This window comes from Barbus barbus (assembly GCF_936440315.1).
Source record: "Barbus barbus genome assembly, chromosome: 4".
In the NCBI taxonomy this organism is placed as follows: Eukaryota; Metazoa; Chordata; class Actinopteri; order Cypriniformes; family Cyprinidae; genus Barbus; species Barbus barbus.
Window position 1 is genome coordinate 23257883 of NC_136732.1, and position 12722 is coordinate 23270604.

Sequence of the window (12722 nt, forward strand, 5' to 3'; positions counted from 1 at the left end):
ATGTTACTAAAAACAGAAAGATAACGCTCAATGACTCTCGCACATTTTCTAAATAAAAGGTAACTTAAAGGTTGTGCGTTTCTCCGTTACTCGGCGGACCACACAAAATGGCGACTGTGGGCAGCTCAGATGAGTCCTTGTGCTCAAAGTCGCTAAAACACCGAGGGCTACACCATTACAGTCTCATTAAATGAGTTCATGTACATTCAAAACATTTGTTAAGGCAATATAATGCGGTTGAGACACTGTAATAGCCACTATAAGCGGGAGAATGAGCTGTACATTTGCCCCTCACATTACCCGCTATCAATGCTAACGGTGTATGACACGGATTTTTCCGGCGTCGTGTAACGTTACGCTTCAAAGTGTGTGTGTGTGCGTGTGTGTGTGCGTGCATGCGATCAAAACACACTAGTCTCACCCCAAAGCGTGAAACAACCACGGCCCGCGATTAATAGACATCTGTCAATGTCAGCCGCTTGAAACGAGCGCAGATCACATGAACCAGACTTAATTAACGTAATCTGACCGTGCGTAAAGTGTATGCTTATTCTCATTAAATTTCATGTCAAATCCTATAGTATTCCCGCACAGAGAAACGAGAGATTATCGCGTCAAACTGCGCAGAGCAGGGATGCGATCCTGTGCTAGCACTGCACAGCAAACGGCCTAATGCTAATAAACAACCTTCATTACCCGCTTTCTTTGACGCACACGCGATGTATACGTGATAATATGGCGTTAAAACACAAAAGCAACCAGCCCAAGAACGGAATAATACCCAAACTAACCCGTTATCATGAACGAGTTTGTCTTTCCTAGCTGCTAGCGTTAGCACTCGGCCACACACAGGCCGCTTTCACCGCGCGCACCAGACTATCATTTCAGCGCTGATTAGCGCGCTTGACCGTTGCGCGAAACGACGCGGCACACGCTGGGATGTTTAATAAGAAATAAACGCTTTGCGTAAGTGTAAAGGCTGCTGGTTTGTTTACCTTCTTTATTTTGTTGTGAGGGCGCGCGGGCTCTTTCTCTCCCACAATCCAGAACAAACAGCTCGCGACGTCAGTGACGTCATGCGCGCGGAGGACGCACAGGACGTGAGGAACGCGCGAGCGCTGCTGTCACACGTGCGAAAGATCACTTAAAGCCGCTCAGCTCTGACCTCTCTTCCGTTTGCTGTGCGGTCGGTCTTATCACTGCGCCTGAAATAACTGTGCAATAGAAGGAGAAGTAATTTACGAGATGAAATCGTCCGATTTAAATGAAGAGCATCTATAGGCCCTATGCGCTGAAAATAGCCTTTTCCTGAAGCTTTACTTGTAAATATAAGGATTTATTTCTACAACTCTGACTGGTTTTAAATGGTAATTTTGGCTGCCCCTGAAATGACTCAAACCATTAACATTACCTGAGCAGTTGAAGTAAATATGTTGAAAACCCAGCTCATTTAATAAGGACCTGAATTTATTGCATGGAGCGAGAACATTGTGTAAATTAAAATGCTATTTCAATCATAAGAGAGTGCATTATGAGTCGGAGGAAGAGAACAAATATAGGGCTGTTTTTACTACTTTGTGCACAAAAGTTTATTTTGGTCTGTTTGGCGTGATATTCTAGGGTTAAACTTCAAATTTTTGGAAAATAACACCAATGGTAATATTTATAAGGAAAAGTGGGGCCTAGTCTCAAAATAATGCATTTTACTATATAATTAAAGACATTGTGTCATTGTCACAACACGTGGAAAGATTTGAGAAACATGCAAGCTTCAGAACTGATATGTATAAAATATGCCTTTTCCATAGCCTGTATAGGGTCACATTCATGGTTGTCACCTTAAAGTCAAATTTTGAGAAGTAGGCTACATATTTTTGATATATGTAATCTCGTCAACCGCTCATACAGTATTTGGACAGGAAAATGGATATAATTTAGATATTATTTATTTATTTATTGTAACTAAATATCAATTAATCAATTAATTAGGCTATCAGGCTATATATGTACATTCAAGTTAAGATAAGAAAACAAAAATAGCTTGTAATCAGTCTCCCACTTATTTGTGGTACAAAAATAGCTCAGTGACAGTTGTTTCCACACAGTCACATGGGGTTTATTGTGAAAGGTGAACTTTTCCAAAGACAAGGGACATTTGCTACACAGATCCTGTGTCTCTATATCTCCCTGACTATCAAAATTACGACAGTCACGAGCAATTCTATAATGCACCTGCTTTTATTACCAACTCGACTAAGCTTATGGATTCTGTCTTTAGTATATTACATTCTCGTGTACAGCACAGCTGGAATCACTGCTTGTTTGGTTGTGATCCGAATGGCCTGGACTGGATTTAGGGATCCATATGGAACTTTTCAATGGACCATCCGAAAGAAACCCCCGGGCCCCAGACTGCCTAAAAGACCCTGCACTAGGTGACCATGCGTATCAGAAGGGCAGGGTGAGAGGATTTATAATGAAAAATATAAGCAATTATCTAGCATCTAGCATTATCTGATGTCTGTGAAAACATTTAACAAAGAAGCCTAATATGTACAAGGTCATTATACACCGTCGAAGATGTAAATAAAACTATTAGCCTATTGGAGTAAGAAATCTTTCGACATTGACTTTAATTTCTAAATTTTACTTTAATTCGATATTTGACAACGTTTCTTTGTAATTAAATAGTTTACAAGCAATTTCTAAAAAAATATTCATTCATAAACATTAAACTAGTGGGGAAAAAACGCTTCAGTGCGATGTCGCTCTGGTGAACAAGTAAACCCTGTTAACGTTCACCAGAGCGACGGCGCACTGAAGAATTTTTTTCCCCACTAGTTTAATGTTTATGAATGAATTTAACGTGAAAGAATATCATTAATCTTGGCAAACTATATATCATTCTGAAGGTCTAAGCCTCAAGCATCGACGACAGATCGCTGTTTTTCGATGGAAAGCTTATAAGGAATGTATTTGCTACATTTGTGTAAGCAGTAACTTACACATCAAAACAGGCAGAATAAAAAAGCAGTACGTACCTTTATCTCTGTAATAACGAGTCACAAACGCGTCCACTGCTGAAATCCCAGTTTAGTTAGACAGGTAAGGGTCCAAAGAACAACATCCAGCGAGCACTTTTAGTCCAGCGAAACAATAACGTTGTAATAAGGATGAATATTCCTTTGTTTACGTTTCATTTCTTCGGGAGAGTTATTGTTCGCGTCTGTTATGGAATAAATTGCGCTCAAAAACAGCGTCTTGGTGGTAAAAAAACAACACAGTGTTGTAGCGTACAGTTTTACAAACAGAATGAGACCGTCCACGGAAAAAAAGTCTCAGAAAAGCTGAATATAGATTATTTGAATTTGGCGCTCCCTCCTGCCAGCTCTGACGCAGGCTATGACGCTGTCATCTGAGCGGGGCTTAACTTAGCGATCTGCTTTTTACATAAAAAAAACTGTTTTTTTTACTTCTACATTTTTTATATGTGTGTGTGTATTGTGTGGGAAATGTGGCCGTATCTGCATGATTATAATCTGTATGGACGGACATCAGCGTGTATATTACCGACTCTATGACGGCTATCATTGTGATTCATTGATCAGCTATTATTGATTATATGGCCCATCTGTATGATTATCATCTGAATGGACGGACATCAGCGTGTGATTACTGACTATATGACGGCTATCATTGTGATTCATTGATCAGCTATTATTGATTATATGGCCCATCTGTATGATTATCATCTGAATGGAAGCACATCAGCGTGTGTTTACTGACTCTATGACCATGTCTGGCAATATCACTTCATGTCTGGCAATATCACTTCATGTCTGGCAATCAGAATACTTCAGTATACATACTATATACAAAGCATTCTTTTTCTATCTTTTGTCCTTTTTTATTACTCAAATAAGTATTTTTGTATTTTTTTGTGCTCAAATAAATCTGTCTATTATTGTATAATTGAAAAACTATGCAGGAACATGTATAATGACTAAAATAGCTTGTATAATTCTGCAATACATTTGGTGGTTATTTTTCCTCAAACAGGGGGGTGGGAGGACTATAAATATTTTCAGAAAAAATATTGCAGGAATCTAATTTTTCATGGTATATTCTTCAAATTTGAAATATGAACTCATGAGACGTGGCTTTCGATCCATTACTTTTCCGGATTGCTCCAGGACTTATTTCATGTATTTGTATATGAAATAAAAAAACATTCAGTGTGGAAAAATATTTTTCAAGGCACGTCAGTGTCTATAACTTTTTATCTTTTTGAGCATTCTCAACTCTGGATGATAGATAATAAAGCCCAGAGTGTCTTCTTTCCAAAGATACCTAATTTGTTTGTGTAAGCACACTTTGTCAGGAACTGTTACCATTTTAATTTAGGTAGGTTATTTTCACCTGCGAGGCCCCAAATGGGGGCGAAGGTTCACAGGTTAAATCTTTTTTTCCAGCGTGATCTGTGCTCTGAGAAAGGTGAAAGCAAGGCTTAATCATGATCGTCCATATCTTGTGCTCTTGCGCCACCTGTGTTTAGACATAGAAAGAACACGGCGTTCCTCATTCTATTCCAATTCTATTCCTTTGTCTTAAATGGAATCACACTAAGCAGCGTGACACATAAACCTACGCAGACTCACTGTTTAGGGGAATTTATATTTTCCAATCTTTCTGAAATTTAATATTCATAAGATTGCTGGAATAGTTGAAAATAGTGGCGAATTATTCACAATTTCTTATTTATTTATTACTTATAGGGTACTTATTTGCTTAGTGAGTCAGTCCAATAATTTGACATCGTTTTGTGACATATTTCTTGCTCTATTTTTAGATCTCAGGCTTGAGGTTTCATTATGTAACCAAGAGAGACAACAGAAAGCCCCTAATGCTGTTTCTTCATGGTTTCCCAGAAAACTGGCTACTTCTTCCTTTATTTTTTATTTATGCTTATTTTAGATCAGGATGTAGTAAGTGTTTCTACATTTTGTGAAAGCATACTGACATTTCAGATATAACGTTGTTGCTAATTATTATTTTATTATATTATATCAAATTGATGTGGGAGTGTATTATATTTATATAAAATATATTATCATTTTATAATACTAAATGCATATATGACCTGCAGGTACTCCTGGCGTTACCAATGACAGGAATTCAGTGGTCATTACCACACGGTGGCGCTAGATCTGCGTGGCTGTGGAGATTCTGACACAGCAGTCCGGTTGGAGGAATATTCACTGGACACATTATACGACATTAGAGACACCATCGATGAACTGGGTACTTACTGGCTACATCACAAACGACTAGTAGCAGCCCCTGACCATACATTAATATAATACTATAATTAACTGCTGATAGCAGTTCTACATTCAAATGACTGAACACATGCAGAACACTTGCGTAATTCAGCCTGAGTGTGGCGCTTTAATATTGATTGCCAACCTACATGTAGAATGCATACATAGAATTATTTTAGAATAACATGAAAGCTTAGAATAAATGGATAGTTCTCAGGCATTAATCAGAATCAGAATGAGCTTTATTGGACAGGTATGTTTGCACATACAAGGAATTTGTTTTAGTGACAGTAGCTCCACAGTGCAAGAGAAAGACAGCAACAGGACAAGACACAGATAATAAAAAAAATAATGAAAACTCTGTCATCATTTACTCACTCTCAATTTGTTCTGAACCTGTATGTGTTTCTTTCTTCTGTTAAGCACAGAAGAAGGTATTTTGAAGAATGTTGGTAACCTAACAGTTGACGTAGCCACTGTGTCTGAGAGTGCAAGTGTCTGAGACTGCATGTGTCTGAGAGTGCAAGTGTCTGAGACTGCATGTGTCTGAGAGTGCAAGTGTCTGAGAATGCATGTGTCTGAGAGTGCAAGTGTCTGAGACTGCATGTGTCTGAGACTGCATGTGTCTGAGAGTGCAAGTGTCTGAGAGTGCAAGTGTCTGAGACTGCATGTGTCTGAGACTGCATGTGTCTGAGAGTGCAAGTGTCTGAGACTGCATGTGTCTGAGAGTGCAAGTGTCTGAGACTGCATGTGTCTGAGAGTGCAAGTGTCTGAGACTGCATGTGTCTGAGAGTGCAAGTGTCTGAGAGTGCATGTGTCTGAGAGTGCAAGTGTCTGAGAGTGCGCGTCTGAGAGTGCACGTCTGAGAGTGCAAGTGTCTGAGAGTGCAAATGTCTGAGAGTGCACGTCTGAGAGTGCAAGTGTCTGAGAGTGCAAATGTCTGAGAGTGCACGTCTGAGAGTGCAAGTGTCTGAGAGTGCACGTCTGAGAGTGCACGTCTGAGAGTGCAAGTGTCTGAGAGTGCACGTCTGAGAGTGCAAGTGTCTGAGAGTGCACGTCTGAGAGTGCAAGTGTCTGAGAGTGCACGTCTGAGAGTGCAAGTGTCTGAGAGTGCATGTCTGAGAGTGCAAGTGTCTGAGAGTGCAAGTGCAATGCAATGCAGACCAGGGCTCGCAAAATCGCTAGCCCGACGTCCCGGGGCTATTGTGTTTTCCAGTCGGGCTACCAAAATGTATCACTTCCCTGCCCGATGGGCTACCTTAAAATACAGGGCTCCCGCAGGTCCTTAAAAACTTTTCAATATAGTTGTATCAAACTTAAGGCCTTATGAATGAGAAATGTCTTAATTATAATTTCAAGAGGTCTTACAGTTGGGGACGGAAAGACAAGAATGGCGATACAGCTGGATTAAACTTAAAAAAAGGCAATGATGTTATTGAATAAATATGAGCGCTGCACGTTTCAAATCAAAACATGACAAGGATGTCTTTATGTGAATGTATCTCTGAAGGAAACCAACTGTCTTCAGAAAGGTGTTGGTGGCATTTTCATTTCATCTTACCTATAATGCCTGATAAAGCAGCGTTTATGAGCGCGGACGGTGCTGCTTAGTGTACTGGAAACCGCTATAATAAGCCGCTCCTAAAGCGCCACCTCGTGGCAGAGAATCAATTTGCATTTCCAATAAGCCTTTCTTGTATGGTCCGATCAATGCAAATATTGACCATTGTTTTTAAGCAGCAAACACATAGAGTTGTAAATGAGAAAGAAGTTAATGTGCCTTCTAAAAATCTAAACAATTAGACAGTAATATTTATTCGTTTTAATTTATATAATTTTGATTTATCCCTTTTCATAAAAATGGTCTAAGGCTGAAATGCTGTTGTATAAGATTTTTGTTTTTGTGAAAACCTGTATCTGAACTGTAAATCATGCAATTGTATGGCTTAATACTGTATGTTACCGTAGACATTGTCCAACCCCGCCAATACTGTGTTTTATTTTACTTGTGCTGCTCTTAAAATGGGTCATAAATCTGCAGATTCCTTGTAAATAGTGAAATCAAATTCCTTCCTTCATATTTGTTGATATTTGTGTATTGAAAATTAGACTCCTATCTGATTTTCTATATTAAAAAAAAAAAAAAAAAAAAAAAAAAAAAAATATATATATATATATATATATATATATATATATATATATATTTTTTTTTTTTTTTATAGTTAAATTAATTTTCGGGCTACCAAAATCTGAAGAGTACCTGCCTGAAGGGGTGCCAGGGATTTTAACATTTTGAGAGCCCTTTAGACCCTATTGATTCTAATAGTTATGAATGACTTAAGTACAGTCTACTGAAACCGATAGAAATCTAGTGGTTGTCACATGGATTAAGCAATAAATATGAAAACGGCTTGCCATACACTCTGTAGCAGATTCTGGGAAATGAATTGAAATATTTACTTTCTGAACCTGTCACCAAACGTTTTGAACAACAGTCTCGCGTTCATTGGATCCTCGGGCGGTGATTTCATCAAATCAGGTTTCAGGGAGGCGCACAAGGGGATCTCGGATCTCTTGAAGATTTCTCCACGTTTCCGGCGAGCGGCCGAGTGCCAAAACATCGACCCACGGCCAACTCTGAGCTGCTGTTATGTGTGTTTTCTTTGTTTGCTCTGAAGCGCTGGCAACGGTAAGTGTTTTTTTTTTCTCGTGTTATTTTAGAGTCAAGTAGTAGTAGTAGTTGTTGTTGTTTTTGTGCTGACAACCGAGCCAAACTGTACAGTGTGAGTTACCTCTGCAGGGGCGAGTAAAGTCAGCGTGTTTCTGAGAAGATTTGTTGCGTCCAGTTCTCACTCAATATAAGAAGTAACAGTAACCACAATTAATTTCATTTCTCGTTCTGGTCTTCAAGTATAGCCTACTCTGTAAACTCGTGTGTTGAAGTTATAAACTATGCAGTTTGGATTGTAATGGGGGACTAAACATAATTAATTTACTTTGCGGTCATTTCTTAATTTGCGTTGAAATCAAATCTGTGTGACTAATGAAGCCTAGTAAGTATCACATCCTGTACTTTCTTGTTAAAGATTAACCTGTTCACTTGTTGGATTTATAAGGACAGATAATGTTGTCCGTCTTCCTGTGTTTTAGGGTTGGAAAACAATAAAAGACACGCCTTGTAAGCAGCAACACTGGCACGTTTTTTAACATGTTGTAAAAGCATTATTTCAAATGGCGGCTGATCTCATCATCAGGACTACAGCATCAGGAAAAACCGGCCGAGCTGGCAACAACTAAATAGTGCACCTGATTGCCATTAACTACTTCTCTAATAATGTTATTTAATTCTACATGTGAGGCTTATGACAATCCAGTGTCCTACTTCTACAACAAGACTGGCAAGCCCATCACCCCCAACTGGCGCACTCATGACTTTATTGTGGTCGGCCTTGGGCTCCCGATTTGTGTCTTTATTATTCTGGCCAATTTGTTGGTCATAGTGGCCATAATCATCAACCGACAGTTCCACTTTCCCATTTATTACTTACTTGGGAACATGGCGGCCGCGGACCTCTTTGCTGGCATCTCGTATCTCTACCTGGTGTTTCACACGGGGCCGTGGACCATCGGTTTGACCATCAAACAGTGGTTTATTCGTGGAGCTTTGATCAACATGAGCCTGACCGCATCTGTGGTCAACCTGCTGGCGGTGGCAGTGGAGCGCCATCAGACCATCTTCACCATGCAGCTCCACAGCACCATGACCAGGAAGCGTGTGGTGATGCTGATAGTCACCATCTGGCTGGTGGCCGTCGTCATGGGTTTGGTGCCCACCATGGGCTGGAACTGTGTTTGTGACCTGTCCACCTGCTGCATGGTTGCGCCGCTGTATTCCCGCAGCTTCCTAGTGTCCTGGGCCATCCTCAACCTCACAGCCTTCTTCATCATGGTGGCCGTTTACACGCACATCTTCATCTACGTTCGTCGCCGGAGCCGAGTGATGTCCCCACACACAGATCAGCCTTCGAACAATCAGACTGTTATCAGCCTCATGAAGACCATGTCCATGATTCTGGGTAAGGCCTTGACTCTTATGTAGACTTCAGGCATTTGTGAGATTACTCGCTGTGTGTTGACTGAGTGAAAGTTTGATTTTCTGTTTCATAAACTTATTTGAAAATGAAAAAATGTCTCATTTATCTCCAATTGTGTGTGGTCTGTTAACTTGGTTTTGGAAAAAACAAAACAAGTCTGTCAACCCCAAAGCAAGTTTACCAAACCGGTTTGGCTTAGATTTGCTTGTCTCGCACCTGCTTATTTTGTACCTCAAGCTGGAATCAGTTATTTTAGTTGCCCTAAGATTCTAGGATTCACAACATTCATTCGGTGGATTGAAATGTGGTGGTGTGGAAAGAAATGCATCGACTGAGCACATGGTGCTGTTGTGAGTAAATATACTTGAAATCACATGCAAATTATACATTATAATTAAACTTTAGTATAAAATATCTAGAAATTTGTTATGAGTATCTTGAAATGAGAGCCCACGTGACAGTTTACCTATATTAAAAGGTCACCTATATTGACAGTTTACCTATATTAAAAGTATGTTGCAAGCAACCAACACAAAATAATGTACAAACTTCAGGAATGGCCAATCAAAATGCTATCAGGTAATTTGATCTTTTTATGACAAGAAAAAGTTCAGTTGAGGTTGTAAAACATCATGTGGTGATATTTATCAATTAATGATTCATTCATATATATATATATATATATATATATATATATATATATATATAAAAAAAACCTTCACTGTAATCACTATTATAAATTATTTGCATATGTAAAATATTTTTTAAATATATGTCTTAAGATGTGTACAATCACGTATTCAACTTACCCATTACTTGGTTAAAACTTTACAGTAATTTATTAATTTATTAATCATAAACTAAGTCAACTTTTACAGCATGTATTTATCGTGGTTAATTAATTTCTACATATACTACCACTTGGGGATGGTAAAATTCTTAATGTCTTAATCTCTTTTGCTCACCAAGGCTGCATTTATTTGATAAATACAGTAAATCAGTAATATTGTAAAATATGATCATTTAAAATAACTATTCTCTATTGTAGTATATTTTAAAATGCAATTTATTCCTGTGATGCAAAGCCGAATATTCAGCATCATTTCTCCAGTCTTCAGTGTCACATGATCCTTCAGAAATCACTCTAATATGCTGATATGCTGCTAAAACATTTCTTATTATCAATGTTGAAAACAGTTTTGCTTAATTTTGTGGAAACCCAGATAAATAAAAAATGGATTCTTTGAATCGAAAGCTCAAAAGAATAATTTTTGAAATCGAAATCTTTTGTAACATTTATTTAAGTCTTTACTGTCACTTTTGATCAAATTAATACATTATTTTTACATGACTTTATTGAATATTAAATTGCAACTGGTGAAAATGCTACAAATATTTTGGGCAGTTTTTTGTGTGTTGTGTAAATCTCACCTTGTGTTGTATAATTTTGTTATCACTGTGCAATTCAACACTTACTGTATAAAACTTTTTGCGAGATGATGCATTTGTTTTGCATGTTGTGGTGGCTTGCACCTCGTAAGCCAAACTGTAAGCGGACCTGCACTCATCTCTCTCTCTCAATTTTTTTTTTTTTTGTGTGACCTCCTTTCTCTGCAGGTGCCTTTGTGATCTGTTGGACGCCGGGTCTGGTGATTCTGTTACTGGACGGTCTCAGCTGCAGTGAATGTCAGGTTCTTAAATATGAAAAGTACTGCCTGGTTCTGGCCGAGTGTAACTCTCTGGTGAACCCCATCATCTACTCGTTCCGGGACGAGGACATGAGGACCACCTACAAACGCATTCTCTGCTTCCCTTGGAGAAGAATGCGCCAGCATGAGGGGCCTTCTGGCATCCGCTTTGAGCCTGTGAAAACAGGGGCACCCTCAGAGAAAAACAGCAATAACTCCACCAGTTTAGAGCCCAGTTCGCCACAAAGCCTATTGTCTTTATAGAAAAAGTATTTCTTGGTGTATATAAATGTCTTTGTATTTGCTTAGTGAAATGATCACAGCTTGTACAAAGAGTAAACTATACTTCATTTTTGATAGCTTGTTTTGGTACATGTTTTTGTCCCTCTTTTACAATAGATGTATTAGGAGTCTTTTGTGTCGGTTAGTTACGAGGCACAGGCAGTTGGGCTGCTCACAGGAAGTTTTTCTTTTCCCAAAGCACAAGCATTAATATTCATAAAACGGCCCTTTTTGGACCATTTTGTTTTGTTGGGAATGAGATCAGAAACAGAACAGACAACTTTTGTGCTCTATTTTGGTGCTAATATTACTCTAACAAATCAGACTTGCAGATTTTCATTTTAAAGTGCTCATATTATGCTCATTCAAAAGTACAAGTAGTTTTCTTTTGAGGTCTACTTGAATACATTTGCATGATTTATAGTAAAACATTTTTTTTTTTTTCTCGTACTGTACATTGTTGCAGCAACTCTTTTCACGCTCTGTTCCTGTGTCTTCAAAGCCCACCTTTCTGAAAGTCTGCTCTGATTGATCAACCGCTTAAAGCGTGTCGGAAATGTAATTCCCCTTACTATAATCGGGTTTCAGCTCCCAAGGCTTCATGAGCAGCTGTAAACATTAATAATATATATATATATATATATATATATGGTAACTACGCCATGGGTGTTAAAAGTCCATTCTTGTGGTGAAAAAACAGCATCCCCTTGACAAACGAATTCACTTACACAACAGTTCTTTGAGGGTGGGCAAAAGCAGCCAGTAGGCGGACATTATGCAAATGTGTAAAATGGTGACACAGCCATAGATGTAATGGTAGAACTACAAATGAAGCGTTTCAGGCAAGCGTTTTCTGTTGGAGAGAAGAGTTTGTTTTGGTGGAGAGTTTGTACTTTGTAACTGCAGCGTGTTCAAGCGGCTTCAAAAAAGCATAATACATGGCTTTTTGTGGGTCTTAAAGGAACACTCCACTTTTTTTGGAAATTGGCTCATTTTCCAGCTCCCCAATAGTTAAACAGTTGAGTTTTACCGTTTTTGAATCCATTCAGCCGATCTCCGGGTCTGGCGGTAACACTTTTAGCTTAGCATAGATCATTGAATCGGATAAGACCATTAGCATCTCACTCAAAAATGGAGATGGTCCTCACTGCAGAACACAAGATCCAGGGGGCGTGGTTGGCTCTAGATCCAACTCCTCCCACCTTACAATTACCTAAACCTACCCGTCTCCACCCCCTGATCCCTAAACCTACCCATCTCCACCCCCTAAATGTGGATCCAACCCTGCCCCCTGGATCTTTGTTCTGCAGTGAGGGGCTACTGCAAAAATGACTAAA

At 39.0% G+C, this 12722-nt stretch overlaps 2 protein-coding genes across 7 annotated transcripts in view; one reads left to right on the forward strand and one right to left on the reverse strand.

The window, feature by feature from the left end:
• The window catches only part of LOC306869075 (bromodomain-containing protein 4-like), a 65522-nt gene extending 64370 nt beyond the window's left edge, over positions 1 to 1152 (reverse strand). For 2 of the 6 annotated variants that reach the window (XM_079415664.1, XM_079415662.1), the window contains exon 1: positions 996 to 1132. The gene's annotated coding sequence lies outside the window, so the exon portion shown is untranslated. Of the gene's footprint in view, positions 1 to 995 lie in introns of all 6 variants that reach the window. The other 4 variants (XM_079415666.1, XM_079415663.1, XM_079415665.1 and 1 more) reach the window with 3 other exon arrangements.
• Positions 1153 to 7701: 6549 nt separating this feature from the next.
• On the forward strand, positions 7702 to 11838 carry LOC306865218 (lysophosphatidic acid receptor 2-like). The gene is made up of 3 exons (XM_079409692.1): positions 7702 to 8010; positions 8472 to 9397; positions 11033 to 11838. Exons 2-3 carry the CDS (start codon positions 8656 to 8658, stop codon positions 11365 to 11367), a joined length of 1077 nt encoding a protein of 358 aa, XP_079265818.1. The 5' UTR covers positions 7702 to 8010; positions 8472 to 8655; the 3' UTR covers positions 11368 to 11838.
• The last annotated feature ends 884 nt before the right edge of the window (positions 11839 to 12722 follow it).

What these genes read in the sequence shown, in the direction of transcription:
- LOC306865218 (XM_079409692.1), top strand. Translation starts at nt 8,656, where the DNA reads ATGTTATTTAATTCTACATGTGAGGCTTATGACAATCCAGTGTCCTAC. An exon ending in GACCATGTCCATGATTCTGG is followed by an intron (nt 9,398 to 11,032) that starts GTAAGGCCTTGA and finishes CTTTCTCTGCAG; the next exon opens with GTGCCTTTGTGATCTGTTGG.